Genomic DNA, 25,726 nt, shown 5'->3' on the forward strand with positions numbered 1-25,726 from the left:
AAATTATACCTGTTTTATTTCACATGTTTAATAGACTTATAGAAACTTTAAAAATTACACGTGTTGGCCCGGTGCCTGTGGCCCAAGTAGCTAAGGCGCCAGCCATATACACCTGAGCTGGTGGCTTTGAATCCAGCCCAGGCCCGCCAAATAACTATGACGGCTGCAACCAAAAAACAGCTGGGCACTGTGGCAGGTGCCTGTAGTCCCAGCTACTTGGGAGGCAGAGGCAAGAGAATCGCTTGAGCCCAGGAGTTGGAGGTTGCTGTGAGCTGTGATGCCAAAGCACTCTACCCAGGGCAACAGCTTGAGGCTGTTTCAAAAAAAAAACCAATTACACGTGTCTTGTGCTATATATTTATTAGACAGTTCTGCCTTAGATCAGTGTATTTTTTCTACACTATCAATCATTTCCTGTTTTCTTTCCAATGTCTCAACCACCTATGAGCAAGTGGCTCATTCTTTTATTATTATTATTATTATTACTATTTATTAAATCATAGCTGTGTATATTAATGCGATCATGGGGCACCATACACTGGTTTTATAGACCATTTGACACATTTTCATCACACTGGTTAACATAGCCTTCCTGGCATTTTCTTAGTTATTGTGTTAAGACATTTATAGTCTACATTTAGTAAGTTTCACATGTACCCTTGTAAGATGCACTGTAGGTGTAGTGGTTCATTCTTTTAATGAACGTTCAGAAATGTTTGAATGAGGAAAATACTAATTCCCTATATCCGTTCTCTCTAAGAAGACCTGGAAGTGACTTGTTTTCTTTTTCCCCCAGGAATAAGTGTAGGTGTGATTTTGCAATTTTGAGGAAAGAGTAGAAAGTATTTTCTTTAACCTCCTTCACAAAAGAAAATTGTTGTCATATGTTTTCTTTCTTTTAATTCACCGTGGAAAGAAAAAAAATCACCTAGGCAGCTTCAGCCAAGTTAGTCCTGAGCTATTTTGAAACATGATTCTATAACTTGAGTGTGATTCATGTCAACCTAGACCAGCGTGTTGGGGAGAAACAATATTCTTCCTCTTTACTTTGTGTAATTACTTTTAAAAAATAATTTCAGGGGTGGCGCCTGTGACTCAGTGAGCAGGGCGCGGGCCCCATATACCGAGGGTGGCGGGTTCAAACCCAGCCCTGGCCAAACTGCAACAAAAAAATAGCCGGGCGTTGTGGCGGGCGCCTGTAGTCCCAGCTACTTGGGAGGCTGAGGCAGGAGAATCGCCTAAGCCCAGGAGTTGGAGGTTGCTGTGAGCTGTGTGACACCACCGCACTCTACTGAGGGCAATACAGTGAAACTCTGTCTCTACAAAAAAAAAAAATAATAATAATAATTTCAGATTAATATTTGGGTACAAACGATTAGGTTATATTGTTTGTTTTTGCTAGGTAGAAGTCCAAGTTGTAGTTGAGCTCTATAGCCAGGAGGTGTGCCGAATCCTCCTACATTGTGCCCATGAGGTGAGAGCAAACAAACCCCCCTCCTTTCTCCTCTCTCCCCCCTACTTGAACTTAATTGTGTTTTTTTTTTTTCTTGCGTGGGCATGTAATCTACTCGTTTTATATTAGTAGGCAAACTAACTTCTAACCTCAGAACTTTAATATTCCAAGGATCTGGTTGAGAAGTCTGTGCCAATGTCTCAGCAAGTTCTGGTCCCTAATGACTCTGGGCCTCCCAAATTTTGACCTCCATTACCCAACTCTCCAAACCTGCCTGGCTGGCTCACCAGGCCATTCATTGAATAATCAGCCTTTCCCATGTTTGTGCAAGAGTGAAGGCCCATTTCCTGAGTCTACACCTGTCCTAAGAGTTCCTAAGTGGGTCCCACCCTACTGGCCTCAGCTGGCATAGGCTGGGGGCCTCCAGAGCTGCCTGGGGTGAGATCTATCAGGGCTTATTCACGGGAGGAGGGAATATGAGCTTGGGATTCCAAACAGCACCCTTTAACAAAAGTGTTGTTTCAGAAATATGCCTGAAATTTTCATCTTTAGGAATTCTGAGCTTTATTTCACCTCTCTTGCTGTCAGCTTCCATCTTTCACTCAAAGAGATTCTTCCCCATCCCTTTCAATTTGGAAAAATCAGTTGCACTATTCCAAAAAGCCTTCCTACAAATACAGACAGTTGACAAATACATTGGTCAAGCGGGGGAAAAGACAATCTTCTTGAAAAAAGTGACATTGAAGTAATTGGATGTTCATGTGGAAAAACAAAAAACTTGACTCCCACCTTACACCCCACTAAACTCAGTTTCAGGGGAACTGGCGACCCTCAATGTGAAAGGAAGATCAAACTTGTAGAAAACATGGGAGGGAATCTTTGTGATTTTGCCGGGTAGGAAAATGCTTCTTAAACCTGATAGAGACAACAGAAACACCTATTTTTTAAATGAGACCACAGCATGATTAACTTTTGCTCCAAATATATCATTAAAGAGTGAAAGACAGCTTCAGAAGTAGAAGACATTTACAAGTCATATAACTGACACTTCACATAACCACTACATATAAAGAACTCTTTCAAATAAATAAGAAAAAGGCAAAGCTCAGTAGAGATCTGATCCTGCAAGAGACTGAAATAGGTAGTTCATAAAGTTGGCATGTAATGAACAATAACATGGGAAAATTTAAATCAGACCTCAAGGATGTACTGCCACACACCCTCCAGAATGGCTGAAATTTCAAAGCCATTTGAATATTGGTGACAATTTGGAGGAGAAATAGGAATACACTCTGCTGGAGTATAAATTGGTAAATTTATTTAAGAAACTAATTTGAAAAAAAAAAAAAAGAAACGAATTTGACATTTCTAGTAAAGTTGAAAATATACATTGATTCTATGACCTGGCAATTCCACTCCCAAGTACAGCCCTGGAGTACATTTGTTCATATGCTGGAAAGTATATATAAGAGTGTCGGGCGGCGCCTGTGGCTCAGTCGGTAAGACGCCGGCCCCATATACCGAGGGTGGCAGGTTCAAACCCGGCCCCAGGCAAACTGCAACCAAAAAATAGCCGGGCGTTGTGGCGGGCGCCTGTAGTCCCAGCTACTCGGGAGGCTGAGGCAAGAGAATCGCGTAAGCCCAGGAGTTTGCTGTGAGCTGTGTGAGGCCACGGCACTCAACTGAGGGCGATAAAGTGAGACTCTGTCTCTACAAAAAAAAAAAAAAAAGTGTCCGTAGCTACACTGTTTGTAGAAGCTCAAAAAAACCCTTCAAATTTAACAACACAAATGTCCGCCAGGAGTAGTAAAATGTATCATTTGTGGAATATTTATAGGGCAGAGTCCTGTGTTTCAATGAAATTGGATGAGCTGTAGTTACATGCAGCACTGGGGCTGAATCTTAGAAATAGAAAGCTGAGCAAAAGCAGCCAGCTCCAAAAACGTTCATCCTGCTGAATTCCATGTAAACGTTTTAAAATAAGCAAAGAATACATTTTGTATGTTTCCATTATATAAAGTCGAAAAGCAGGCACATGTGGTGCTTGGGGACTCATAATTAGAGGTTAAGGTATAAAGAAAAGCAAGTAAGTAATGGAGCGGAAGTTGGGTGGGTGGAGGCCCTTGGCTGGGCTCACCCTGGGGCAGGGGGCGAGGAGGGTGGCACAGTGTGCGGGGTTGGGGCTCCCCAGGGATGGCTGTGCCCTGTTTCTTGACCTAAGTGGAGGTTCAGCTTATAGTAAGTTATATATTTGTTCTTAAATATTTTTCCTTATATTGAACCTGTGGCCTCGCTCTGTGGGCTCCACCGTCCCCATAGGAGACTTTTCTGTTGACCTTGTGGCTCTCCCCATGACTTTCCCAGACCTCCCTTCTCCTGGTTCCCGGCTCTTCCTCTCCCTTGGCCCTCTCGGATTCATTCTCTGACTCGCCTAACTTCATGGGTCCGTGAACGCTGGTGCTTCCCAGCTGTCCCTCGGCCTACCTTCTCAGTTAATTGTGTGTCCTGGTCAGAGCTCCTGGAACGTGTGTGCTCCGGGCTTCCTGTTTCAATTCCACCTCCACTGAGAAGTTTGGAGTCTCCTTAATTTCAACCGCAGGCCTCAGATGGAACTCTTTCTGTTCTTTACTCTGTGCTATTCCTGCACTTCCCGTCTTAACAAGGGGGTATCTCTTTCTTTTTTTTTTTTTGTACAGACAGAGTCTCACTGTACCGCCCTCCGGTAGAGTGCCGTGGCGTTACACGGCTCACAGCAACCTCTTAACTCCTGGGCTTACGCGATTCTCTTGCCTCCAGGGGGTATCTCTTTCAAGTTCAACCCCAAGCCAGAAACCTTGACTCCTCACTCTCCTTACCCTGCCCACTGAAAGCTACGGTTATTATGTCCATACAGTGTGCCAGGCACTGTTTTCCTAAGCATATCTGTATTGCATACATTTTTTACACATATTACTGGCTCATTTAACTGTCTTAACAGGTCCGATTATTATGCTATCTTACAGAGGAGAGAACTGAAATCTTCAGAGCAGCTCTTACATCCTCTTTACTCATGAATTTTCACTGTGGAGGGGCTTCCTCATGGCTATGAACGTTTCCACCCCAGCGCTCCCAGGTCTCTGCTGCCTCTCACCTAGCTCACATCATTACACTAACTGCCTAACTAGTGCTTCAACCACACACAAATCTCTCCCCAGTTTCATAAAGTTTCAACAGCGTGAGCTTTAAAACTTATAATTTGATGGTGTAAATTTGAGCCATCCCTTTTTTAGCACACAGAGACCGTGTGACTTGGCGCCAGTCTGACCCCTTCCTCGGCTCCCTACCTCCACCCACATGCTCTTAACTCTGAGACTCTGGGCCTGTGTACAGACCATTCTCTTTGCTTGCAATGCTCTGCTGACTCCCCCTCCTGCTTTTACTGGGAGGTCCCTGCTCACCCTTTAAGCCCTCACCAAGTTCACCCAGCCTTTGTGATGCTGTGACAGACTCCTCAGTTGGTTCAGCTCCAAATACATATTCATTTACAATGCACTTGGAGCAAAATTCTAGCATTTTTTAAAATGTCAATTATGTTGTAGTTGCTTGTTTGTTTCTGCCTGTTGTGCTTCTCGAGGGCAGAAAACACTGCATTATTCCTTCTTGAATTGTTATCTCTTCTTGGTGGTGGCCACATCTAGGAGGGCAATTATTGATTATGCTGAGTAAATGCATGTCTCCAAAAACTGTTGCTGAAAAGTAAGCATTGGAAGAAAGAACCCAGTCATTGCTTGTTGGTGTTGGTGGCCTTGAGATGCCCTGCTCAGAACCCCTGAGACCTGCAGGTGCTATGTGGGGTTTTGGGCTTTTGGGGGTGCTTTCCAGCTTTTATTTTTCATGACTTATGTTTTTTTATTTTTTCATTTTTGAGACAGAGTGTTACTCTGTTGCCCTGGGTATCATAGCTTACAGCAACCTCAAACTCTTGGGCTTGGGCAATCTTCTTGCCTCAGCCTCACAGGAAGTGGGACTATAGGCCTGTGCCACTATGTTCAGCTAGTTTTTCTATTTTTTTTTTTTTTGTAGAGACAGAGTCTCACTTTATGGCCCTCGGTAGAGTGCCATGGCCTCACACAGCTCACAGCAACCTCCAACTCCTGGGCTTAAGCGATTCTCTTGCCTCAGCCTCCCAAGTAGCTGGGACTACAGGCGCCCGCCAGTTCAACGCCCGGCTATTTTTTGGTTGCAGTTTGGCCGGGGCTGGGTTTGAACCTGCCACCCTCGGTATATGGGGCCGGCGCCTTACTGACTGAGCCACAGGCGCCGCCCTAGTTTTTCTATTTTTAGTAGAGATGGGGTCTCGCTCTTGCTTTGGCTGGTCTTGAACTCTTCAGCTCAAAGCAATCTACCTACCTTGGCCTCCCAGGGTGCTGGGATTACAGGCTTGAGCCATCATGCTAGGCTATTTTTCATGGTTTTATGGGAACATCTTGCACAAAATCAAGAGCCAGTTTGTTGACTGTTCTAAGTTTAAAAAATATTTTAAAAATAAAATAGAAAAAAATCTTAGGTATTCCACATATACACTAGCTACTTCAAATGTCAATCTAAACTTCTTTTAGAAATAGCAAATGTCTTAATGACAACTGCTATGAAATCATTTCCGCCTTTAGCCTTGAGAAATAAGTTATTTATTCACTAAAAAAAAAAAATTCATTTCCATTGTTGGTTATAAAATCTACCCTTGTTTGTGAAATATTATCTAACTATAAAATCTTCTGGGTGTGACACTAGTTCTGTCTCCTAACCCAGATCACTGACTTTGAGCTCCTGTTTAACCTTTCTGAATGGAGTAGTAACTCCATGAAAATAAGGATTGGGTGCTCACTTCTTTGAAAAGCAACCCAGGTGAGAGTCTGTGCAGGTAACCCAGAGACACGTATAATCACTACACCATGTTCTGCTGGCACAGGCCTTTGGGGAGCCCACATCAACTCTTCAGGCTGTGGGAGTAGTTCTGCTAGTAAAATTAGAGCATTGGTCTACCAAACAAAGTGCACTCTTACATTAGAAGGAGGAAAAATGGGTTTCCAGACCACAGACTAACTCAATGTGAATTAGAAAGTATCCCGCCTTTGGTGTAAACCTAGGTGGAATGTTAATGTGTATTTTAAAATGCAAGTGAACGAGCGTGGATTTTACAATTAATTAATTTTTCTTAAAGACTACATAGCAGAAGAGCTAAATGTCAAACAAGGTTAGACGCATACTTGTTAACTTGGTAGGGGTTGGAAGCCTCTGATCCTCTTGAAAGACAAATTATATTCAGTGGTTTGAGTTTGGAATGTAGGAACTCAAATTTCAATCAGTGATGAGAAATTGTACAGGATGAGGAGGAATCTTTTCTTTTTTCTTTCCACAGGGGGAGGAATGATCTTTCTAATAGAGAGTGAGGGACTGAAAACGAGCCACTGTTTTGTGTCCTGGTCACTGTATGTAGCCAGTTGCTGGGACAGGGACCCTTCTCCACTGCAGACGCGCTGTTCCTGTCGCCGTGCTCACTCGGACTCTACCCTGTTCCATCCTTTCATTCCTCTGAATCAAAAATCGGCCTCACGTTTTATGCTTTATTTTCTTTATTCAACCCTTCTAATTGGGATTAGGATATGCTATTCCCTAAATATGCCAGTTTGGCATAAGAATATTTAGAACTGAAAGCAGCTGAGAAAGAGCCCTCTGCCATTCCCCATCCTCCTATAAACACTGAGACAAGTGTGCATAAGTAAACCTGAGTGAAATATCCCTTATCTTCCATTAGTTTACCCCATATATTTCCTAGTCACTTTCCCGTAATTCATTTGGCTTAAGAGCACAAACCTCCTTTCTTGTGTCTAATCCCTTCTCCACGATTTGTCTCCCTTTATTATAATGTGTGTGTATATATATAATATATATACACACACACCCTGTTTCCCTGAAAATAAGACATCCTCCGAAAATAAGACCTACTTACAGGAAAGATAAGACGTCCCCTGAAAATAAGACCTAGCGCATCTTTGGGAGCACACCTTAAAATAAGACACTGTCTTATTTTCGGGGAAACAGGGTACAAGCTCCCTTGTCTCAACTGCTTCTTTGGGTTTTTTCACTTCCTTTCTGTGAAGCTCTCATTCATGTGAAAACTTAAATATTTATAACATTTGTATCTTTTCTCCTGTTAATCTCTTTTGCCGGTTTAATTTGCAGGCCCCAGGGACTTAACCTGAGAAAGTGGAGGAACTTTTTCCCTCTCCTATACTTATAACCTATAAGGGATAACCTGACGCCTACCCATGAAGATGGGCATCACTGTGACCACTGTACAGAAAATCAAACTGAGGCTCAGGGAAAGTATAGGAACTTTTATATGAAAGAATTGGGACTGGCGTCAAAGCCCTTTTACTGTCTGTCCCCTTTCCTTTCTTTGCTAGTACCTAACAGTGTGGTTTAGTGCATCTAGCCACTATAAAGCCTGAGGATTGTTGACTCCTGTTCTTGCAGGCTTTGTATTGTCTCCAGAGCTCCCACCCTGAGTGCCAGGTCAGAAAAGGAAGCATACCTACAAACAGCCCTAAAAATCCCCGCCAGACCTACTCAGCATAGCCTGGTGTTTTGACAGATCTCCTCCCTGGGCCCAAAGCACTGTAGGTGTGGTTGGGTGGTGCTAGTCACTCAGTGAGTTTTGGTTGATGATGTGGGACCGGCTTGTCTAATCCAATTGCTCTGGGGAGGTACCTGGGCCACCATCTGACAGGGGCTGTGGGACTTGGATTAAGAAAAAGAAACCCTCAGGCGGCGCCTGTGGCTCAGGGAGTAGGGCGCTGGCCCCATATACTGAGGGTGGCTGGTTCAAACCCAGCCCCAGCCAAACTGCAACAACAACAACAAATAGCCGGGCACAGTGGTGGGCTCCTGTAGTCCCAGCTACTTGGGAGGCTGAGGCAAAGAGAATCGCCTAAGCCCAAGAGCTGGAGGTTGTTGTGAGCTGTGATGCCAAGGTACTGTACTGAGGGTGACAAAGTGAAACTCTGTCTCTTAAAAAAAAAAAACAAAAAAACCCTCAGGCACTAACTCTATCCAGGATCAGAATTCCCCCATTGTTTTCTTCTTCCCCAGTTTTTTGGAAAGGTGCCTGAAGGTGAATACCATACTCCTGCGTGAACTACACCGGGGGCAAAGCAGGAGAGGGCAGCTTATTTCTAAGGGATGAGACAAGTAGAGATCAGAACATGTTGGTTAAAAGAGACTTTTCAGGTTTGTCAACCTAGAGGAACTCCAGAAAGGGGGGGGGGGGAGAGCTTAAAGTATGCTATTAAAAATCTTACTGCGTTCCAGTAATCCCACTGCTTTAGGAAGAAAGCATGCCAAAAGGCTGAAGAAAGAGCATTATTTCCTTTGCCTTGGTCTTAAACAAAGAGGAAACGTCTGCTCACCTGGAAGCCAGCGTTGCGGTGGCCCTCGGCTGTGGGGGGTGCCATACTGTTCAGCTCCATGCTGCTTTTGCTTCTGGCTGGCTCCTAATGCCTTCCAGAAGTCTGGTCTGGAGGTTCTTATGTGTGGGAAAAAGAACAACCTCAGGTGATGTCAGAATGCCACCTGCTGTTGCAGACCTGGGCACCTCTTTGGTTTGGAAACTCATCTCCTGAATGACTTGGGCCGACACCTGTTTGGGTGGGGCAGGCAGGCTGGAAGGGCGGGCTAGTTCAGGTCCGCCCACCTCATTAATCTTTTCCTTTATCCTCATTATTGGCTTTCCGTTTGCACTACTGGGGAGAAAAGTCTTGTACACAGAAGGGAAAATGACACTTTTTCTGTAGTCCTTACTGGGAGTAGTATATTTTCCTGTGGATAGTGGTGGTGATGGGGACAGGGAATGTAAGGACTAGCTGCCATCCCAAGATCACTTGATGATTAAAAGATGATTAGGCTAGATTTATGCCATGTACAGGCGGGTTCATCTCCAGATCAACCATAAATTTTATCTGGATAAACTGAGTACAGGAAAGTTAATTTGCTCAGAGTAACTTAGCTAATAAAGGTACAATGAGAATTCAAATTTAGGTCTGTCTCACTCCAAAGCCTTTAACTACATCCCAGCTTCAGATTGAGTTACTTTCAGAAATCCAGCTCACAGAAATGCAGGTATGTTACAGATAAAGAAAAGGTAACCAGGCTCAGCGCCTGTGGCTCAAGTGGCTAGGGCGCCAGCCATTTACACCTGAGCTGGTGGGTTCAAATCCAGCCTGGGCCTGCCAAACAACAATGACAGCTGCAATCAAAAAATAGCCGGGTGTTGTGGCAGGTGCCTGTAGTCCCAGCGACTTGGGAGGCAGAGACAGGAGACTCGCTTGAGCCCAGGAGTGGGAGGTTGCTGTGAGCTGTGATGCCTTAGTACTCTACCTAGGGCAACAGCTTGAGGCACTGTCTCAAAAAAAAAAGAAAAAAGAAAAGGTAACCAACCATTCACTTACTAGAAGGATTCTCTACTTTATGAAAGCATTAGCTGTATGATTCTTTCAAAATAGGGATTTTCTGCCCTGTGCGGTGGCTCACGCCTGTAATCCCAGCACTGTGGGAGGCTGAGGAGGGAGAATTGCTTGAACTCAGGAGTTCCAGTGAGCGTAAGACCCCAACTCATGAAAAAAAATGGAAAAATTCATCCAGGCCCTGCGGTGAGCACCTGTAATCCCAGCGGCTTAGGGAGGCTGAGGCAGGGGGCTGCCCATAGCCCGAGTCTGAGGTTGCAGTGAGATATGACACCCAGGGGCATAGGGTGGGACTCTGTCTCAACAACAAAACAACAAAGCAAACAAATAAAAATAAACGATAAGGAAATAAAATTAAAAAATAGAGATTTCCCCCTAATACATTTTAAATACTGCAGAACGGTAGGCAAAAGAATGGAAGAAAATACCAGCTATTCCCAGGGGTTATTTGTAGGTTGTGATTATTATGGGTGGTGGTTATATTCTCCTTTGTATTTTGCTGAGTAAGATTTAAATGATGGCGCCCAGAAAGGAGTCCACAGAAAAGATGATTAGGCTAGATTTATTGAAAGGGGAAGGTGACCTACCTAGATAGTGCAAAGACCACGTCTGCGCCCCCGGGGCAGTTAAAGGTCACTTTTATATGGTGCTGGGGATGGGGTGGGGTGGAGCTTGCCTGGAAAGTTAGGGTCCTTTGGCACAATTTCTGGAGGGTGGAGCTAGTCAGATTCTTTGTGTCTTTGTCTTAGAAGGGAAGGAGGAGGAGGAAGAGGGGAAAAAGTTTGTGTGTGGCTGTGTTAGGCTCCCCAACACTGAGTTGTCTATACAGAATATAATTTCATATTCTTCTTAGTAAAGTATCTTTAGATAGGGGAAAAAAATCCAATGTAACCAATGTAATCAACTAATATGAAACCAATATATAAATGACTATACCCTCACACCAATACTAGCAAGAGGGAACAAAGAGGAGGGAGAAAGGAGGAGGTAGGAGGCAGTCCATTGGCCGGAGGAGAGAGGGTAATTAATTGGTGGGATCTTACCTAATGTGCACAATGTGAGGGTGTTCAGTACGTACCCTGGGTGAAGGACTCAACTACAACTTGACTTTTACCTTAGGATCGAAAACAATGTAACCTAAAAATTTGTACCCTCATATTAATAATCAAGAAATATTATGGACTGCAAAAAATATATAATGTACTTTTTTTTTTGAGACAAAGTCTCACTATGTCGCCCTCAGTAGAGTGCAGTGGCATCACAGCTCACAGCAACCTCAAACTCTTGGGCTCAAGCGATTTTCTTTCTTCGGCCTCCCTTGTAGCTGAGACTACAGGTGCCCGCCATGATGCCTGGCTATCTTTTTTTTGTTTGTTTTATTTGTTTGTTTTGTAGGCTCCGGCTGGGTTTGAACCCCCCAGACCCAGTGCATGTGGCCGTTGCCCTAACTGCTGAGCTATGAGCGCCAAGCCTATAATTTACTTTTATTGTTGTCAACCTAAAAGAAGAAACTGAGGCCAACTATACGAGTAGTTTATTTGGACCAAGCTTGAGGATTGCTAGCGGAGAGCATAGATTCAAATTGGTCTGAATATACTTGATTAGTAGCAGTTTACATTAAGATGACATAAACTGATGATTGGGTATACATACAAGTTCTTTGTATTACAAATCCAAGGAACATTAACTTGATAAATAAGGCAGCTAGTCAGGAACAAAGTGACTTCAAACAAGTGTTCTTGGGCTTGGGTTGGGGAGTGTCCCATGGGTATGAAGTCTCCTACTCAGTTCTCTCTGAACCTGACAAATTTTGCATACCTCACACAGGTCAGACTGCTCTGAGCTATGATTCTCTTCTCATTATCATGATATACCATACAGTGTATATATAATGGGTAAGGGCTTTCAGCAACCTACTATCTGGGTTTAAATGCTGGCTCTTCTTCATCACTACAGCTTGAGAGCCAAGTCTAGCTTGCTGCCTGTTTTTATATGGCCCAAGAGCTAAGAATGGGTTTTAGATGTTTAAATGGTTGAAAAAAATCAAAAGGAAGAATATTTTATGACACATGAAAATTACAAAATTCATATTTCAGTGTCCATAAATAGAGGTTTGTTGGAACACACATGTCCATTCGTGTCTGCATTGTCTGTCTGGTATCAGCCCATAAGGGCACGTTGAGTAGTAGTGACAAATGCCAAATGGCTCAAAGACTTAAGATATTCACTACTTAATCGTTTTTAGAAAATATAATGGTCTCTGACCTACTAGCCAAGTGAATTTGGTTAAGTAAGTGGGTTCGCTGTGCCTCCAATTCTTTATCTATAAAATGGAGATACTAGTGCCCATTTAAAAAGATGGCTGAGATGACAAAATGAGTTAACATGCTTACACACACATGGAATAGTGCCTGGCCCCACCTAAACTTTATGTGTTAGCTCTTTATTGCTTTAGATTGATGAAGCTTGGGAAATTTCATTAATATTCTCCATAATTGCAATATGCCATAATTAGCAGTCATTGTGCTGCCAAAGGCAAAGAGGCTGAATGTAAGTGGGGGACAGAGGTCCAGATAAAGAGAAAGCAGATATATGGGAAACTTTCATTGATAAATTGGTAGAAGAAACCAGTTGTTGCAATCTGATTGCATAACCTCCAGGAACTCAAGCCTCAACCCAGTTAAAGGTTATAGATGATCCTGACTTTCTGGAGGAAAAGATAAACAATCTTCATTTTACCATTTATAGTTGTAGTTGCAGAAACTTGACTCAAATGCCTGACATTCTTGTAGATACCTTGTAGGAAACTTTTAAAATGTTTTCTTGCCCCTGGCTACACACAATAGAAAGAAAACAGTATAAGAATATTTAGAAAGCACTTCATTGTGCAAGTGAGAACCCTGGACAGTGTTGATTAAAAGGTACGGTGACCTCCCCCTCACTTTTCAACTATACTAGCTAAAAGGCAAAATTATACCTAATTAGCATAAATCGCATATTCAACCATGATGCTAAATGCCAAAACAATGGCCACATCCAGAGAAGTTTGAACTTAAAATAGTATTCATCTGAAGTCCATGTTTAAAGAACTTTTAAAATGAATGAATTCAGACTCCTTCCTTGTAGCACCAGCATTGGTCTAAGTTACAGAGCCATCATTTAACATGATTGTAACTTGGTAAAAGATACAGCTCATGTTGCCCAAGTTGGAAATGGAAATTGTGATCAGAAAATGGGGTCAAAGCCCTTTTCAACTTTACAAGAGTACTTTTTAAATCATTCTCTAGTCATACAGAGTCATTATTTGTGAGGAATAGCTGGTGCTAAGAACTAGGAAACTATGTCTTCTGAGCTATTTTCATTGTAGTCTTCCTCAAAGTCAATTTTAAAATTTGAAACCATGGTGTAGCAATCAAACCACTGGGCTTTTTCATCAAATGATTCCTATATCCTATTCTATTTCCTAGAAGGTGGCTTAAAAAGACTAAGAATCCATGGACCGTTTTTGAACAAGCTCAGTGAAGAAAAGCAAAACCCCAAATCCTTCATATTTGTTAAAAAACTTAAATACATGGGAATAGATTATTTTTCTTGCCTTATGTCTTATAGTTCTAGAGTGAGGTCACTCTTTTGGTGACTGTATTTCCAAAAAGAGTAAAATAAATTTTTTATAATTGCAGATAATACTTGTCCTACGTAGAGCATGATGTATTATATAACATGATTTTTACCTACCTCTTCTACATATTCCCTGAAGAACATTTCATATAGTACAGATTAACTATAGATTAAGTACAAAACAATCTAAGGGTCGGGAGGCTGAGGCAAGAGAATCATGTAAGCCCAAGAGCTGGAGGTTGCTGTGAGCCGTGTGATGCCATGGCACTCTACCGAGGGCAATAAAGTGAGACTCTGTCTCTACAAAAAAAAACAAACAAAAAAAACAATCTAAGGGTTTATTTAGGTGAGTTTAACACAGCAATTAGATTGTAGGCTCTAAACTCAGATCAACTTCCAATCCAGGCTTTACCTATGTACAAATTAGCTGGGACCACAGGCTAGGTTTGGAAGTAAAAAAAAACATAACTTAAATACATAGGAATAGATTATTTTTCTTGGCTTATGTCTTATAGTTCTATAATGAAGTCACCCTTTTGGTGACTGTATTTCCAAAAAGAATAAAATTTTTAAAAATTTATTATATGTGCCTAGGCTATATAATGGTTTAGCCTGTTGTACCTAGTTACTTACCAGTAAACTCTGTAATCACCTGTTGTTACCTATAAAAGGAGGTTAATATTTGCATCTATCTTATGGGTTGGGCCCTGAGGATAAAATGAAGTGCCAACATGTTAAATGCCCAGCACCATATAGTAAACATCTGCTATGGTTTGGCTATGTTCCCTAAAGTCCGTGTTTTAGAAACTTAACAGTATTAATGTATGGAATCGTTAAGAGTTGATTAGGTCATGCAGTCTCTGCTATCATGAAAGGATCAATGCCATTATCAAGGGAGTAAGTTAGTTATCCCAGGGATGAGTTTCTGATAAAAAGGATGAGTTGGGTGGCGCCTGTGGCTCAGTGAGTAGGGCGCCGGCCCCATATGCTGAGGGTGATGGGTTCAAACCCAGCCCCGGCCAAACTGCAACAACAAAAAAATAGCTGGGCGCTGTGTCGGGTGCCTGTAATCCCAGCTGCTCGGGAGGCTGAGGCAAGAGAATCACATAAGCCCAAGAGCTGGAGGTTGCTGTGAGCCGTGTGACGCCACGGCACTCTACTGAGGGCAGTAAAGTGAGACTCTGTTTCTACAAAAAAAAAAAAAAAAAAAAGGATGAGTTTGGCTCTAAGTTCTCTCTCTCATATGCTCCCTTGCTCTTCCATCATGTCATGATACAGCATGACGGCCCCCTCTAGCACCGTGCTTTTGGACTTTCCATCCTCCAGAACTGTGAGTCAAACTTCTATTCTTTATAAATTACAGAAGCAGAAAATGGACCAAGACAGCATCCATGTACTCAAGGCTCCAGGGGAAAGCTGTCCGTGGCCAGCCTTTTGATAACCCTGTGTTGACCCCTTAGGCTCAGTCAGAATCTATTAGGATAAATATGTTACCACAATATGTAGTTGAATAAGACTAACTGAGAGAGCACAGAGTAAACATTAACGTGGGTTATGTGAATGGCAGCACAAAATACAGATAAGCAAAAATCTTCCAGGAAGCCCATTCTTGAGTTTGGAAGATTTCCAGAGATAAATGCCTTCTTTTTTAATAGCACAGCCACGTGCCAGTTAACAATGGGGATACATTCTGAGAAATGAGTTGTTAGACAATCGTCATTGTGCTAACATCACAGAATGTCCATACACAAACCTAGATGGCAGAGCCTACTGTGAACCCAGGCTATATGATGGTTTAGCCTGTTGTTTCAAGGCTACAGGCTTGTACAGCATGTTACTGCTGAATATTGTAGGCAGTTTAACACAATGGTAAATATTTGTGTATCTAAGCACAGAATAGGTACAATATGGTATAAAAAATAAAAATGGTACACCTGTATCGGGCATTTACCTTGCAACTTATAGAATTGGAAGTTGCTCTGGGGGAGTCAGTGAATGAGTGATGAATGAATGTGAAGGCCAGACACTATTGTGGGCTTTATATAAACACTGTACATCTAGGCAATACTAATATTTATTTAAAAATATTTTTCTGGGCAGTGCCTGTGGCTCAAAGGGGTAGAGTGCTGGCCCCATATGCCAGAGGTGGCGGGTTCAAACCCAGCCCTGGCCAAAAACTGCAATATATATATATTTCCAAAAAAAAAAAAAAAAGAAAAAATACAAATATTTTTCTTTCTTCAATAATAAGTTAACCTTAGCTTACTCTAACATTTTTTACCTTCTAGTATTTGCCTGCAATGTTCAAAGAAAAAGACTATATTTAGTGAATAGAAAACAGTTCACACTAGGTTGGATCTGTGTATAAATTTTCCTTAATTATCTATGGCAATGGTTTGTAATAGTCCCAGCCATTTCCTCTGGTGTCCCAGATGAAGTTGATCTTGTGTAATTTGAAGATTCATAGACCTAAACCAAAGTTTGAACACATTAGGCTTCATTTCCTGACACCACAGTGCTGATCATTCTGTGTGGGAAACACTTTTTGTCTCTTTTCATGGATGAGAAAATAGTACATAGTTTACGAGGAGATGGTGGGTAATTTAGTTTGCTGCTGTGAAAAAAAAATTCCCATCTTTGGAAAAGAGAAGACTCAAAATTTTTTGGGTAACATTTTGTAGCCACCAGGGCAAGAATTATGAATGAATGCTAAAACGAGTGGCTGAATAAATTTAGCAAGGACATTTGCGTAGACTCAAAGTGTCTCCGTACGAGTTACAGATTAATGAAGAAAAAGGAATAACAGAAACTTCATAATGGGGACACCTGGAAGACACCACTTTAACTGAAGGATCACCCAAGTTGGGCCAAAGGGACATCAGCACCTCCTGAGATGAATCATCACCTTGTCATCTGTGCCCCAAATGCACGGCTGAATCTAAAGAGACCCCATTAAGAAATATTTTACAAAATAATTGGCTGTGTTCTTCATAAGTACTAAAGTCACGAAAGACAAAAAAGGCAAAGAGACCCTTCCAGATTACAGGACACTAAAGAGATATGACAAACACAGTCCATCCTCTGGACCAAGGATGTTTGTTTGTTATAAAAGACAGTGAAGAGGCCATCGACCAAATTTGACTTTTGTAATAGTAATGTATCGATATGAAATTTGTTGATCTTTGTAATCGTACTGTGTTTCTGTAAGAGAATGTCCTTACGAAATAACACATTGGAGTATTTAGAAATAAAGGGATATGATTTACACCAAAACGGTTCGGGGAAACCCCATGGAAGTGTGTATGAGTAGGGGACAGAGCAAATAAAAGAAATAAGGTCCTGTATTAATGGTGAAGGTGGTGTTATCAGAGTTTTTGTATTACTCTCGGAACTTTGCTATAAATTTAAATTATCTCAGAACAAGAAGTTACAACAGATGTTTTCTGAATTAGTCATATATGCAAATATTTGCATTCAACATTTGTATAAGTTCTGTATGTGGACAGTGAAATGGTTAATATGTGGGGAAATGTAGAGTTTGAGACTGTACATTTCCCCACGTATTTTCCCCACATAGTTAAGTACAGATTCCATAACATTTCATTATTTCAGTTCAGAGTGGTGATGGGTTTACTTAACAATGCACAAAATTGGGTGGCGCCTGTGGCTCAGTGAGTAGGGCGCCGGCCCCATATGCTGAGGGCAGCAGGTTCAAACCCAGTCCCCGCCAAACTGCAACCAAAAAATAGCCGGGCGTTGTGGCGGGCGCCTGTAGTCCCAGCTACTTGGGAGGCTGAGGCAGGAGAATCGCCTAAGCCCAGGAGTTGGAGGTTGCTGTGAGCCGTGTGACGCCACGGCACTCTACCGAGGGCAATAAAGTGAAACTCTGTCTCTACAAAAACAAAACAAAATAAAAAAAACAATGCACAAAATTCTGCTATTGATGGGGATGAAGATTTTTAGTACAGGAGTTTCTTCTTACGTCATGTATTTGCATAACGGTAAGATTTGTCATTATTAGGTCAAGCCATATGGGTCAGAATTGTAAAAATGCTGAGTAATGATTAGTGACTAGTAATTATTATTTATATTATTAAATGTAAAGAACTAAGGAATAGGGCGGCGCCTGTGGCTCAGTCGGTAAGGCGCCGGCCCCATATACCGAGGGTGGCGGGTTCAAACCCGGCCCTGGCCAAACTGCAACCAAAAAATAGATGGGCATTGTGGCGGGTGCCAGCTACTTGGGAGGCAGAGGCAACAGAATCGCTTAAGCCCAGGAGCTGGAGGTTGCTGTGAGCTGTGTGAGGCCATGACACTCTACCGAGGGCCAGAAAGTGAGACTCTGTCTCCAAAAAAAAAAGAACTAAGGAATATACTCCAAGTATATGTTGTCCTTAAAATGTTCTATAAGTCTAAAAGTGAATGTTTCAAACCACATTTAGAACTAACATATTTTCAGCTTCATTCACCTCCGTCTACCCGGTCACCTCATATATTGGCAGAACCTTGAAGTGGTGGCTTCTTAGCTCTTTAACCATGTGGTGGAGCATCTGAAAGTCGAAGTGTTATTTGGGAACCCTGGGAAATATTGATACTTAATTTGATCCCATCTACTGCACTGGAAATAATTTATGAGCAGGACAGGATCATGCCCATATGCTATCTCGCAATCACAATCACAAATACCAACTACTATGTCAACCCACAAAGACAATCTCAGTGTATGTGTTTTTCTGTTATCTTTAGTCTGTGACTTGCTTTCTTAGCCATCAAGCTTAGTCTGACTCAAAACTTACCAAAACCAGTCATTCTCAGTAACTTCCATTAATTCACTCAATACAGGTTGTGACTACTGAAAAGACAAAAAGTCTTATTTCTCAGGTTCCTCCCATGACGGCTGTGCATACCAAAATACTAGGGTCATTGTTCTCTTGGGGTGCAAAACGTGGCAGTGGCAGAATGCCTGGCTCTCTGCTCTCGTTCTCTGTTCTCCCTTTTCCTTGCTTGCAAATCTTCCAAACCCTCTGGACTCTGTTCTGGCCTCAGGGCATTGTCACCTGAACTTGGACTGGTTCCAGGACTGAACCCCTGGTCCCTTGCTGCCTCAGCAGGGCTGTCCTAGACCATTCAATCCTCTTGCCAGCCCACCTGTAGTTGAGGACACAGTTTTGTGCGCTCTGGAGGCTGCACAGAGAGAGCAGGTAGGTAAGAGCTCTCAATGCCCAGGGCCCTAAATCCCATCCCCTACAAGGAACCCAACAGGGTACCTTTTGGAGTACAGAACTTTCCTGTGCTAGAAACGAAGTTTTTAAACTTGCCTGAGCTTGTAGCCAAAGAAATAAGCGTAATCTTGGAAAGAACAATGTTTATAATAGATCGAAACACATAAAACCTACAAAAATTCATGAGTCTATGATTTTTAAGGAAGTGAAATCCAGAAAAAAAAAAACCTAAAAAGGGGAAAAGCATTTATATATATATATATATTTTTTTTTTGTAGAGACAGAGTCTCACTTTTCTGCCCTCGGTAGAGTGCCGTGGCATCACACGGCTCACAGCAACGTCCAGCTCTTGGGCTTACATGATTCTCTTGCCTCAGCCTCCTGAGTAGCTGGGACTACAGGCGCCCGCCACAACACCCGGCTATTTTTTTTGTTGCAGTTTGGCCGGGGCTGGGTTTGAACCCGCCACCCTCGGTATATGGGGCCGGCGCCCTACTCACTGAGCCACAGGCGCCACCCAGCATTTATATTTTCCATGAGGAATTGCATTTCAGGGTAACCAAATAGCCTCAGTCGATGAGAGAAAGCCGTATGCTTTATAGAACCATGCCAGCAGCAAATATAAAAATGACAATTTGAGAAACATGCCATTGGGATCCCTGGAGCCAGGGTTACCGATTGGAATGACACCATTGGTTGAATTGTTGGTGGGGTGCTGGACATTGCACAGAGCAAAGCCATGGCGGGCAGATGACTGGCACCAGGGGACAGGTGAAAGAGTGTAATAAACACGTTATCATCCAAATGGGCGATTCACTGTGTGGCCACCAGAGGCTGTGAGCTTCTTTCTGATGTGAGGCCATGTGAAATACATACTATCCTTTTCTGTTTTTATACACATATATATTACTTGCTTTCTTTTCCATAAGAGCTCTGAAATCAGCCTGCTTTTCTTCTGATCCTAACTCCTCTATTTCTAGGTTGGAATCCTATGCAACCGCTCAGATGCTTTTAGGTTCTGTGAAGCTCTAATGACAATACTTGTACAATTGCTGGGATGGGGCCTGGTACTTACAACACTCAGTAAATTAGCTATTACTATTGTAAATGCTCTGTTATTAGTGCCTCCTGGATAAATGCATTCTGTAGTTATAAAAACCATCTATATCTATAGAGCTCTCCCCGTACCCCGCATGCCCCAGGATAACCTCTGGGACAATTTGACAGTCATTGAGCCATCAAGACCCAGGTTCTAGGCTCTCCTCCCATCATTAACCAACCGTAGGGCCTGAGTATGTCTCTTAAGGGCTCTGATCATCCTTAAGCTTCCTGATTGTGAGTCTGGGAGAGCAGTGGGCAGGGAGTCAAATGTACGGCACATGGGGAAGAATGGTGACACTCACCTGGGTGGAAGGTATCATTCAGCCCGGACACAATGCTTGCAAATAAAATGTGGTCCCCCCCACTCAGCAGGCAACACACTGACCCTATTTTCTTAAATTTATCAAAATGAAACAGATCTCCTTGATCCTCCTTCCCCGATTTATTGAACAAATATTTGTTTAGTGAATGTTTTACCCTTTTAATTTTTTGTACCACAATTCTTCCCGAATGAAGATTCCATAGCCCTTATTTCCTTGTAAGAGCACACAGTGCACACACCTGCCCTATTGGGACACATGTCTCCCTGGCTAGACTTTCAGCCCCAAAGGCAGGGATCTTTGTTTTGTTCATTGATGCCAGGTGCACTTGAGATGTTTGATAAATATCAGTTTAATTGTTCAAAAATCATGCCTGGATTTTGATTTCTAATTGTTTACTGAATGTGAATTTGTTCTAAACTTGATTCCATAACCTTGATAACAAGCGAAATTATAGGGGTTAGCTCCACAGCCTGTACAATGGCTATATTCATTTGTCTCCATTCTAAGCTGTTTCAAGTCAACGAAATGGCACAGCTGTTGAGAGCTCTGTTGAGAAGGTGGAAAGTACGAGCAATGTGTCACCTGCACAGCAAGGTTGGGGTTTCCCCTGACACTCCCTCTTCTTGTGTTAATTACAGGAAGTCAGAAGGAATCTCCTTCCAAACTCTCTTTGTTGACTCTGAATGGGCATGGCCAATCACAAAGGAACCAACTAAGGCTAGAACCTCAAGTCCTCCAGTGGGGTGGGAAAGGGGTCAGAGTGGACACTGCTTAGTGACAAATGGGGGCGTGCCCTATGTAGCGCTGCCAGTAATAAGGATGCTCGTGCTCAGTGGGAGGCACAGTCAGAGATCAGGGCTGGGCATCTCCCCTGTCCAGGCCCTAAACAGCCCTTGGGGCTCAGAAGTTAACCACCCTGTGGTGATCCACACAGCCAGAACTCGTTGGAGCAAGACATGGAGACTGAAGGCCATTTGTCTTGAAGACTTTCTCCACCCACCCCGCTGTTCCTGCCTTCAAAGTCTCCAGCTCCTAAACAAATATGTATTGAGGGTTTTGGGAACCGAGCACTATTGTAGGCACCTGGAAGTCACAAGTCAGCAAAACGAAGGTCTCTGCTCTGAAGGTGGGATGAGGAATGTGAGTGAGAGAGAGCCAAAGATCACGCCAAGAATTTTGCCCAGAGCTCCTGGACGGAGTTGCCCTCACTTGGGGTGGGGGAGTCTGCAGGTGGGGAAGCTTTGAGAGTGGAGAGGGGAAGTCCTATACACATTTGCAGAAGCAGCCCTGGCTTTTTCTGTTCCCCTTGGTTATAAGCCCACAGTCCTGCCTCAGCATTACGTCCTGTTTAGGCCTGCACCTTTATCTCAATCTGTGCTTCAAGGAATGGGATTTTAAGCATAGTAAATGAGCACAGAATTTTTTTTAGGGGGGAAAGGGAGGTGGCACTCTCGTTTCCCTGAAATAGAACATGGGTAAACGGTCAGGTAGCAATAAAGGGGACTGTTTTACCTGTAAGTACCCATGATACTGTAGATATCCTGTGGCTGGTTACATGTTTCATATGTAAATCAGCCACATACACCGGAGCTGGCGGGTTTGAATCCAGCCCGGGCCTGCCAAATAATGACAACTACAACCAAAAAATAGCTGGGCGTTGTGGCAGGCGCCTGTAGTTCCAGCTGCTTGGGAGGCTGAGGCAAGAGAATCGCTTAAGCCCAAGAGTTTGAGGTTGCTGTGAGCTGTGACACCATGGTACTCTACCCAGGGTAACAGCTTGAGACTGTCTCAAAAAAAAAAAAAAAGTAAAACATGTTATAAATCAGACCGAAGAATATGAATTCAATTTGTGCTAGTGATTGTCTCTTTTAGGTCAGTGGCCAAATGGCCAAGATTGTTTACCTGTGTGCACTATTTTAATTCTTTTTTTTTTTTTGGCCATTTATGGCCAGGGGCAGATTTGAACCCACCACCTCCAGTATATGGGGCTGGTGCCCTACTTCTTTGAACCACAGGTGCTGCCCTATTTTAATTCTTTAAGAAGAAATGACTGAAGGTTTGGCGCTCGTAGCTCAGTGGTTAGGGCGCTGGCCACATATACCAGGGCTGGCAGATTCCAAACTGGCCCAGGCCTGCTAAACAACAATGACAACAACAACAACAAAATAGCCAGGCGTTGTGGTGGGTGCCTGTAGTTCCAGCTACTTGGGAGGCTGAGGCAAGAGAATTGCTTAAGCCCAAGAGGTTGCTGTGAGCTGTGACACCACAGCACTCTACCCAGGGTGACATAGTGAGACTCTGTCTCAAAAAAAAGAAAAAGAAATGACCGAGGCAAGTTGGTCAGATGTTCATTGTCATTTTTGGCTGGTGGGGACAGGGTTGCTTGCTTCTTATATCCTTAATATGCAGATTAAATTGAGGTAGTAGTGGTTAAGAGTGGATTGCCTGGCTTCCATTCCCAGCTCCACCACTTACTAACTGTGAGAACTTGGGCAATGATTCGGCCAACCTCTTTGCTCCTCTGTTGTTAAGGATAGAATGAGTTTAAAAGAGAAGAATTTAGTCCAGCACTCAACACATAGTAAGAGTGATTGTTGTAGGGTTAGCTGTCACTGTTTTTATAACGAATAATATCTATAAATTCTTCAATTAGTGGGACTTTATAACTGCATAGAAATCTTATAGTCCTGATAAAAGAAGTTCTGCTAAGGCTCTAAGGCACAGGGTTTGTAGAGACATCATAAGGAGAGGAAGAAGCCCGCAGGTGGAGAATGTGCTCTCAGCCTCTCACTGGTCCCTGCCTTCCCTTGAGTGTTCATTCATTCCATGAAGATCATTATCTGCCCTAAGCTCACCACAAGCATTACCTCAGTTAATCTTCAGGACAACCCTGAGGCATTTACTTGTCCCACCTCCCCCCCCTTCAGATAAAGAAACAAAGGCCCAGGGGTGTCATGTAACCGGCCATGTTTCTTAGCTGGAAGTGGTGAAGCCACAAGCTGAGCAGCCGGACTCTGGAATCTAAACCACAGTCCATCCCAACATAGTGCTCTCCTCTCAACCCATCCACTCAAACACAGCTAGCATATATCCTAAAATTGGAACAATGAGGGGAAGATTAGAATGGCCCTTGCACAGGGATGACAATCAAATTTGTGAAGTGTGCCATAAAAAGTAAACAAAATCTAAAAAGGAATGAAATCAGAGAAATAAACATGGAAGTGGCAACCAAGTAGCTGAACGAGTCTAGGCGAGTCTGCCCCGCAGGCCTGCTGAGATGGGGCCCCTCAGCAGAAAATAAAGCAACAGTGCTAGAGGTGTCCCCTGAAGGCGTCTGCATTCTAGTTTAAGAACTTCAGGAAGACACTGGGAAGTTGAGCAGAGAATGGATGTAGCCAAGGGGCCAGAATAGAAGCCAGTTGGAAGGGTGCTGCCAGTGCAGGCCAGCTATTTTAGTGGCCAGGCCGGCAGTAAAGGCAGCATGGAAAGACAGGGACAGATGCAGAGATGGGCCTTTGAAGACAGCCTGGCTGCATTTACTGGGGTAAGTGATCTTCCATATTAGTTTGGGTGGCGGGGGCTGGGCAGGGCATGGAGCGTCCTGGAAACATTTGAGGTTATCCAAGAGCATCCAAGCAGAGGAGTTGAGAATGAAGTTTGAATTAGCTCTAACGTGGCCCTCAGAAGCTGAGCTGGAGATAGAAATATGAGTGGACAGGAAATTAGACGTGTAGAGTGAGCAGGAGGAAAGGTTCAGGGATAATCCCAGGAGCTCCAACATTTCATTATAAGGATTAAATGAGACAAGACGTTTAAAATGCCAACACACTCTATAAATGTTCATTTCTTTCCCCTCAAGAAATACTTTTGTGTGTGTGTGTCAGAGTCTTGCTCTGTTGCCCGGACTAGAGTGCAGTGGCACCATCATAGCTCAATGCAACCTTGAACTCATGGGCTCAAGTGACCCTCCTGCCTCAGCCTCCTGAGTAGCTGGGATTACAGGCGCAAATAATCAAGTCCAGCTAATCTTTAAATTTTGTGTGGAGACAGAGCCTTTCTATGTTGTTCAGACTAGTCTAGCGCTCCTGGAGCTCCTGGACTCAAGTGATCCTCCTTAACCTCTCAAAGGGCTGGGGTTACAGGTGTGAGCAGCCAAGCACTGCCAAAACACTTGTTAAGTAGGCTGCTTGTCAACAATTAATCATGAATCAGACTGATCTTTACCAATAAACATGCAAATGAGGCTACGGGGCTGTTTCAGAATACAAGTCATCACATGCTTGATTGCCACTGTTGTCTGTACTCACTGTTGGAGCCACAGATGATCTCTGCGTTCTCCTGTGCCTCCTCTTTGGCTTGTCGGGTGGAGGGTCAGATGCCCGCTCCCCAGCAAGAATACTTTATACCCTGTGGGAACGCCCGTGAGTCCCACTGCCTGGGTGTGGATAAATCCATATGTTCATTTCCATCCCTCGCTCTGCCCACTCTACCCTTACCCGTGCCATGCTAGAGCAGACCCTAAAAGGCAGTAAGAACTTCTGAGTTCTTAGCTATAGGAAAAAAAAAAGGATTAATCTTATGAACTGTTAGGAAGTTTCTGGTTGGCAAATTTGCTGAAGAGGCGCATCTTAGCTGTTTTAGTCCTATTGTACCCCTTATTTCAATGAAAAGAATCAAAATGGCTTTTCTGAAGAAGACCTGGGTTATGGGTATTTTTTGTGTTACTGAAGCTTGTTGACTGAATACAGTAAGTTGGTCCTAGAGTTGGGGCTTGAACAATGGCAGGCTGATTTAAGACTCACTTTTTGTTTTTTTTTTTTTGAAACAGAGTTTACTTTGTCACCCAGGGGTAGAGTGCCCTGGCAGCATAGATCACAGCACCCTCAGACTCCTGGGCTCCAGTGATCTTGGTTCAGTTTTTCTATTTTCAGTAGAGATGGGAGTCTCACTCTTGCTCAGGCTGGTCTTGAACTCTTGAGCTCAGATAATACACCTACTTCAGCCTCCGAGAGACTCACTTTCAAGGGAGAGCCCCAGGGATGTTTTTGTGTTGCTAATACTTAGATGCTATAGGACACCCAAGCAAAAATGTCAAAAAGGCAGCTGAATTTATGAGGCTGGAGCTAGAGCAAAGTCAGAGATGAAGATGGAAATTTGTTTGGGTGATATGCACAATTATACTTTTGACTCAAACTGTGCAAAAGCAATTTATGTAACCAAAACATTTGTACCCCCTGTAATATTCTGAAATAAAAAAAAGCAAAGAAGATAGAAATTTGGGACTTATTTGATAGGTTGGTTGGAGGAACTCCAAAAACAGAGCAAGCGCAGGCCACTGCATTTTGAGCAAAAGGCACTCAATCTTGGCCGTTCAGTGACCTCTGCTGAAACCACCCTGCTCTGGGACCTGGCCAGGAGGAATGAGAAACTCATTCCTGGATCCTGGAGAAGCTATGAAGCTATGCAAACGAACAGAACAGTCTCAGTGGGAAGCCAGCAGGAACCATA

The 25,726-nt window shown here is 43.2% G+C and overlaps 1 protein-coding gene and 1 non-coding gene across 2 annotated transcripts in view; one reads left to right on the forward strand and one right to left on the reverse strand.

Moving 5' to 3' along the window:
* SLC28A3 (solute carrier family 28 member 3) overlaps positions 1-9,019 on the reverse strand; it is a 61,888-nt gene extending 52,869 nt beyond the window's left edge. Inside the window, exon 1 of the mRNA XM_053558877.1 lies at positions 8,902-9,019. Coding sequence (XP_053414852.1) covers positions 8,902-8,961 — 60 coding nt within the window. The 5' untranslated portion in view covers positions 8,962-9,019. The remainder of the gene's footprint in view (positions 1-8,901) is intronic.
* A 14,271-nt stretch (positions 9,020-23,290) lies between these two features.
* Positions 23,291-23,393, forward strand: LOC128580109 (U6 spliceosomal RNA). The gene has a single exon (XR_008378456.1). It is a non-coding gene; the product is annotated as a U6 spliceosomal RNA (small nuclear RNA).
* Positions 23,394-25,726: the final 2,333 nt, after the last annotated feature.

The sequence above is a fragment of the Nycticebus coucang genome, chromosome 2 (assembly GCF_027406575.1).
Source record: "Nycticebus coucang isolate mNycCou1 chromosome 2, mNycCou1.pri, whole genome shotgun sequence".
Classification (NCBI taxonomy): Eukaryota; Metazoa; Chordata; class Mammalia; order Primates; family Lorisidae; genus Nycticebus; species Nycticebus coucang.